The 7,071-nt window shown below is 37.9% G+C and overlaps 1 protein-coding gene across 1 annotated transcript; it reads right to left on the bottom strand.

Annotated features, from left to right (window-relative positions):
* Positions 1-3,629: 3,629 nt before the first annotated feature.
* cbln4 (cerebellin 4 precursor) lies at positions 3,630-6,731 on the bottom strand. Its single transcript, XM_054609828.1, has 3 exons — positions 6,465-6,731; positions 5,052-5,168; positions 3,630-3,827 (listed from the first exon to the last, which is right to left on the bottom strand). Exons 1-3 carry the CDS (start codon positions 6,729-6,731, stop codon positions 3,630-3,632), a joined length of 582 nt encoding a protein of 193 aa, XP_054465803.1.
* Positions 6,732-7,071: the final 340 nt, after the last annotated feature.

The following is a 7,071-nucleotide window of genomic DNA, read 5'->3' as shown; positions in this document are numbered from 1 at the left end:
TGATGCTGCTAGAAAAAAAGAGTTCTCAATCACAGACACTTATTAAAATTGTAGAAGTCCTTATCGTTTGCTGACTAATTAAATAGTGTATATACATTCAACATATTGTAGATCATTAAATGTTAGGATGTAAAATAAATCACAGAGAATTGGTGTGCACTTGCAGCCTTAAAATGTATGTTAGTATCATGTTTAAAAATCACATACTGGCATCTCCTGTACGGAGGCTGGATTGTGCAATATTGCCTATTAATTTGAATTTAAATTACACAATTAAATAACTAGGTTTAAGTTTCTAAAAGATGAATATGTTTATTTATCTAAAAATAATTCACAAAATGTTTAGTTTTTGTTGTGTTACTTACTAATGTGTGTTCTTGTCCTATTCATTTGTTTTGTCTCTTTAAATAAACGAAATTCAGCTACTTGGTGCTACCCTCAATATGATGAATGGTGGTCAATAACAAATGACAGCAACAGGAGCTCTGCTTAGTAAACTTAGCAAAGCTTTTAGGATGACAGGCCATGAAAACTGAAAAAAAATCACTTTATAGAAATCATAATTTTTATTCATAATTTATCACCAGAAGTCTTTAATACATTATTTGAAACATTTAATGATCATGTTACAACCTTTTGACCCTTATATTTACATATGCATCATTTAATTACAAAGTTAAGTAATAATGGTATTACCTACTGACACTATTTTCACTTCAGAGGCACAATCCAGCTTCCATAGTCATTATGAGCCAAACAATTTGACTCGTAAAGTGATGATCCAGAAAATATAAATAGTTTCAGTTTAGCAAAATAAATATAGTGTCATGATTAATAGCAAGTTGATTCAATTAATACCTTTCTTGTACTCTCAAAAAACTGACAGTGAATATGTTTGCACTATCAGTTGGTACTTTTTCAGCCCTGTTCTCCTTGAACAATGATTGGTATGAAGTGTGACACAACTGAACCGCACACAGCTGTCACTCCTACCTCTGCCTCTTTATTCACACCAAAAAACTAAAATATCACTTCCATCAAAAAGTTTCCCGGTTACGCAAGAAAAAATGCCCCAGAGGCAACTTTTCAGTCACTGACAAAAAATATTTTAGCAAACAAGACGTAGCAACATAAATTAGATCAGCGAATGTGAAAGCCAGTGAGGATCAGCCAGATGAGTGTGCAGATGAATGTTTCAGGGTAAAATAACGATTTCAACAGCCCTCCTTGAAAAGCTTCAGCAAGCTCTTAGGTTAGTTTTAACAATGCAGCTGCACACTGCACCATCAGCAAACATTGCAGTAAGGCAGACAGTAACTGCTGTAGACATTAAGGTGAGAGCCATCACATATTGTAAACGCATATTGAGCTCAAGAGCAATAATTAAGTTTATTATTTCATCAGTTATCCCCGGCTGCCCAGTGGAAGCTGTTTATGCTCACCAACAGTGGCAGTAATTAGTTTATAATCTGCACGTTAACTAGTTAAGGTTATCAGATTTCCATTAAACTTTATTGAGGTCCATAAACCACAAGCTGACTCGTTCAAGGTCCATTGTAAATATACAGGTAGAAATTACATTTATAAACTACTCATTTTCAACAGCAATACAATTTGAGAGAAACGTAATGCGGCCTGAATTGTGTTTTTTATCAACATAATGAGATTTTTTGATTAATGTATCTGACAGGTCACAACATGTTCATCCATGTATTTTATATGTGACAATATCCCCTTGTACTGCAGCAACTAAAGCATTATCAACACCTTTTATATTTCCGATTAGGCACTCACAGAACTTGGTTAATGTGAGGGTAAGATTGTGGTATAATGTCGAAACTAACCTTAAACCTGAAATAACAGGATTTTGTGGACACTTGGGTGCAGCAGAAACAAACTTTAAACGATGCCGTATTATTACATTTTTCAGTTGATATTGTTACTTTGTTAGGAAGCAGTTTCCCAATTTACATATCAAGCAGATTCAAAGTAAATATTTTGTTTTCTGTTACCTTCCTTTTAATTCTGTACACCTGGAAATAAATGCCTTTATAGCCTCTAAAAGCTCCACAATGTTCAACATTTTTTGTCTGCAGTTCGCTAGATGGGAAAATAGCATACAGTGAGTTTATCTCAGCTTTTATCCTGAAAACAGCTGCCAGCTGCAGGCGAAGAACAAGTGTTAACCTTAAAAGGTGTTGGGCAAATGAGCTGAAGAAAACTATAACGCTCCATAAATCTAAAGGGAACTGCAAAGTCGGGTTATGGTATATCACCCAAAGCAACACAGTTCACAAACAAGTGAGCAATTGTTAATATGAAAATATTGATTACAACCACTTTAACCAAGTTCTTCTGTTGCCTGAACCTAGCCACATGTGAGACTCTGGATGCTAACCCCAGTCTTCAGAGTCACAGTCCACTACAAAAAAAGTTATTGAATGAAACATTGCCACATTTCATTATTCAGGCAAGAATTACTTTTCACCCAAAATGTATTTGGCAAAACAAACTGGAAGTTTATCAACGTTATTTCTACAAGACAGTGTTGACTGACGACAATAATCCGTCCAAAGCAATGGATGAATATCAGCAGCCTAAATTATAAGAAATATGATCACATCTGAACTATGATCATTGATGGATTATGACACAATGGGCCCCTGGGCAACAACATGTATAAGGTTCCTGATCCCTTCTACGTATGAGTAAGACCCCCAGACTGAAAGAGTAGACCACAGCGGTCAGTTGTTTGTAGTAGCTGTTTTGAGTCTCTTTGCATTTGCTTTGCATTCATTTGTGGTGTTTTGTTACTTCTCTGTGGTCGTTTTGCTTGTCTGTGTATTCGTTGTGTTTCTTTGTGGTTGTTTTGCATCTATTTGTAGTTGTTTTGTATCTATTTGTAGTTGTTTTGTATGTATTTGTGGTCATTTTGTGATTCATTTCTCACCTCTCTACAGTCATTTGGCAGCTTTAAAGTAGTTTGGAGCCTTTCAGTGACATTGCAGATGAAGCCCAGGGGCCCAAGGTGTCAGGGGGCCACTATGGCCGGCAGCCTTATTCAATATTCCACCCATGCCTCTGATCACTAATTGCCCTTTTCAGTAAGCATTGACCTCCTTTATTTCAAGTTAATTTGTTTCATCATGGTGACATCTCCGTCATTCGACCATATCTTTACCTGGAACAATTAGCTCCAGAGAAGATACCCCCAACACTTACAATGTCAATACTTTGGTGATGACAAGTCACACAAGTCACACAAGCATTTACAGTTTACAACCAGAAGGCAGATATACTTGAATGCAACAGTTGCCATGATAAAAATCAGTATGCTAAATATATTCAGACAAGTCAAAGTTTAAAAAGTACTTTTGGGATGTTGCAGTGTTTCTCTCTGAGGCTGCTTGAGTGACAGGAACATACAGTAGCAATAGGGAACATTTCAAGTCTCTTTCATCTTGACGGGGACACAGAACATCCAGTGAATGTGAACGATTTCCAAAGTCATATTTCCTCTCTCTGTTCGGATCCATTTTCATGACTTTTTCAACAATTTGGAAAGATCCGACGGGACGCAGCAGCAATGTTTTGATTATATAGTGGTGACACATTATTTTCTTTTCTTTTTACAGAGGGAACACAAGAAAGCCAGAAAATGTTGAGTATTGCCATCCACCAACTAGGTTCCCCTTCTCCAGCTTTAAGTAGACTTTGTCCTCTTTTTCTAGATAGAGCAGAACTCCATTGGTGGCCGCCTCACGAGTTACATCTTTGTCACCCGCAAAGGCAGAGATGACTGGTTTCCCATTTAACATCAAGTTCACCTGGACAACAGAAACAACAATTAGCAATGGGAAAGGAAAAGGAATAGTTTTGAAGATAATGTTTTTGCATAGTTAACGTCTTATACGTAACATCTTAATTTGACCTCTTGTGGCAATAAAGACGTGTTAAACTCGCTATGCAACTACTAATGACAACGCACTCTATATCAGATACAAGAGAAAGGGGGTTGAGGGTGATTTATGTCTTTGGTTAAAGAATATATTCTCATGTGCAGAGGAAATGTAGTCAAGACAATCAAATAGCTATTGTTTCCATCAATAAGCCAATCCATTCATATTGAAGACAACAGTGTGTGGCATTTTGTGGGGATCTTTAGAAATGGATATAATATTAGTATGTTTTCTTTAGTGTATAATTACCTGAAAATAAGAATCGTTGAGATTTCGTTACCTTATGAGCCGTTTATATCTACATACAGAGCAGGTCTGCTTACACATAGCCAAATGCCATGTTTCTACAGTAGCCCAGAACGGACAACCAAACACTGTTTCTACGTAGGGCTATTTGTGTTTTCACATTTTCGCATAGGCCACTGTAGTTCTCGTTTATACCCCGAAGCTATCCGTCTGGTGAACAAGGAACTGAAGGCCAACTCTGTGCTCTATTTGGACCTTGGCACATGCAATTTGCTAGTGCCTATCTGCTATGTAGACTACTTATTCATTTACTTATTTTTTTGATTATTTATTATGGCTTTTAGTAATAGCAATTGCACCTCCAACCTTAGCACCTCTGGTTATAAATTGTCCGTCTGTGATGTGTTTTCTTTTTTTTTTTTTCACTATTTCAATTTCCCCTTGCAGATTAATTATAAACAAGAAACAAATACAAAAACAATGAAAATCATTATTCCATAACAAACATTTATATTAAAAGTTGCTGTTGAGGTTAGATTGTTTATGCTTTACCTCTTGTAGTTTTAAATTGGAATCAAATCAATACTGTTATATTACTTTGAGATATTGTGGAAGAGTTGTTTTCTATGGGGAGGTTTAAAATGAAATAGTAATAACTCTGTGGAGGGTCTTTCTAACTTTTCTATATATATATTTTTTTAAACATATACTGAAACCTCCACTCCCCTTCCCACACCAATCATTTCCATGCTGTCCCTAAAGAAGACATATTGTCCCACTCCAATACTAAAACGTGTTAACAACAAAATCATTTGCACAGCTCTGTGAAGTAAACAAAAATAATACCTGAATGGTTTGGCTCTGGTACACTTTAATGACATGGAAGTTAAAACTGTAGATTCCTTTCCTCGGGGACAAAAACACTGATTCAAATGTAAAGTAGTTCCCTATATTCACAAGAACCTATGAGAGAGGAAGAAAAAACACGTTATGAGAAAGGTGTTTATATAGCCAGCACTTTAACAAAGGCTTTTACTACAATGAGGCTTTAGGATTAAATATGTCAATGCACCACAGGATTCACTGTTCTGGCTCATAGGCTCTCCTCTGCTCAGACACACAAACTGAAAGCAACACACCTCAAAAGGAATTAAATTCAACCTTCCTGGATCTACCCAGCATCCAACTTTGCTACTTACACATAAAACCAAAAATGATGCTTGACGACATGTTTTATAGACAAATTCCAGTTCTGAGCAAAATCAGGATTTTTCTTTCACTCTTTACAGATAAGAAGACACTGTCTGAAAAGGATCAAACACTCCCTCAATACTGCCTTTTCACGAGACACATACAGAGTAACCGAATGAATATTGGAGTTTTTCTTTCTGAAAAGATCCACCCTGAATATGTCAGTTAGCATTACATGTAATGCTGTCTCATGAGTGTCTCTAAAAGGCTTTAAGCACCCTACAGTCCTATTAAACCTGCAGTATTATAACAGCAAAACAGAAAAAAATGAACTTCTCAATCTCAGGATTGATGGAGGCAGCAAGAGCTCCCTGTCAGTACCTGCAGAGTCTCAAACACTTGGAGCTCACCTGTGAAAGACACCACTGCAGCCTCAGACACGACCTTTGACAGGTGTTGCTTTCATAGCAACAGCACTCGCATGATCCACACCAATTAGATCCCTTGCAGTGTGTTGACAGCAGAAGATCATGTTATGTAATTCAAACGAGAGGGCACAGGATCAGTGGTATTGATGTTGTTACTCTGCCCACCGCTGTATGACTAATCTTGTTGCTTCATTATCGGGGGTAGCTTGAGGCGAACTGATGAATGCGTGAGCAGGCTCTGCGGGATGCCTGCTCTCCAACATCATCCAGTCACTTTTTTTATTAAAAAAAAAAAACACCCCTGCCTGCGTGTGATATGTGCACTTGTACCGAATCCACATGCCAACTGCAACTAGCCTCAAACTAACCTCTGGGGCTGGAGCTACACACTTAACTGCAATGACAATGTCATGTTCTGTCATCAGTGAGATAAAGGGTGAAGGTTGATCACAAACGAATAAATGAGCAAATTAGACAATAATAATAAAAAAAAAAAAAAAAAAAAAAGGCTGGCAGGTTTTGACAGGTTGGAAAATAATGAGAAAGATGAATTTTCTAAGTGAAGCACTTTTTTATTTTTTTTGTTCATTGTTATGTTATGTTCATATAAAAAATAAATAATAATAATAATGGTTTTAACCTGGTCGAAGTAGATTATCCTCGTTTTGTTGCTCATCTCCGACGGTTCGTGGTTGTTGCTCCGGACTGCAGAGAAAGCCACCTTGGAGTTGGCGGCCCGCACCGAGATGCCCAGCGGAGAGGACGAAGCCTTCCAGTCCGTGGCCGGGTTCGAGTCGCAGACCACCAGACATTTCCCCTCCAGGACAATAGGCTCCGTGTCATTCTGAGCTCTCGCCACCCCGCAGATCGCAGTCCAGCTGAGCACCAGTATGAGGGAGTTCACCATGGTTTCTCTCACTCCTCTTCCTCACTGAGACAGTCTCCTGCACCACACAAGTTTCCCGAGTCCCTCCGCTGGTCTGACGCTGTGAAATTCTCTTATTGGATCCAGATGTGTGCCATATCCAAGTGAGACGTTAACAACAAATTAAAAAAAAAAAAAACAGTCCGAATTAAACTCTAGATCTTATTTTTAGCTCACAAGATCACCGATTGTTTTGATTCCTCTCATTTTCGGGTAGACCTGAGTGGATGAGACAAAAAAAGTATATGTGTAAGAGAGGGCTGCTCCAGTCTGAGAGGCGAATCCTTGGATGTATGGTCCATAGCCCTCACTGCCACTCCGA

The sequence above is a fragment of the Anoplopoma fimbria genome, chromosome 12 (assembly GCF_027596085.1).
Source record: "Anoplopoma fimbria isolate UVic2021 breed Golden Eagle Sablefish chromosome 12, Afim_UVic_2022, whole genome shotgun sequence".
NCBI classification, from domain to species: Eukaryota; Metazoa; Chordata; class Actinopteri; order Perciformes; family Anoplopomatidae; genus Anoplopoma; species Anoplopoma fimbria.
The sequence above is the reverse complement of the archived record's forward strand: the minus strand, read 5'-3'. Positions and strand labels throughout refer to the sequence as shown.

Excerpts from the sequence above, each read along its gene's own strand:
- cbln4 (XM_054609828.1), bottom strand. The coding sequence starts at position 6,731 with ATGGTGAACTCCCTCATACTGGTGCTCAGCTGGACTGCGATCTGCGGG. Across the intron at positions 5,169-6,464 it reads GGATAATCTACTTCGACCAG|GTTCTTGTGAATATAGGGAA; the intron begins GTTAAAACCATT and ends CCTCTCTCATAG. Across the intron at positions 3,828-5,051 it reads ACCAGAGCCAAACCATTCAG|GTGAACTTGATGTTAAATGG; the intron begins GTATTATTTTTG and ends TCTGTTGTCCAG.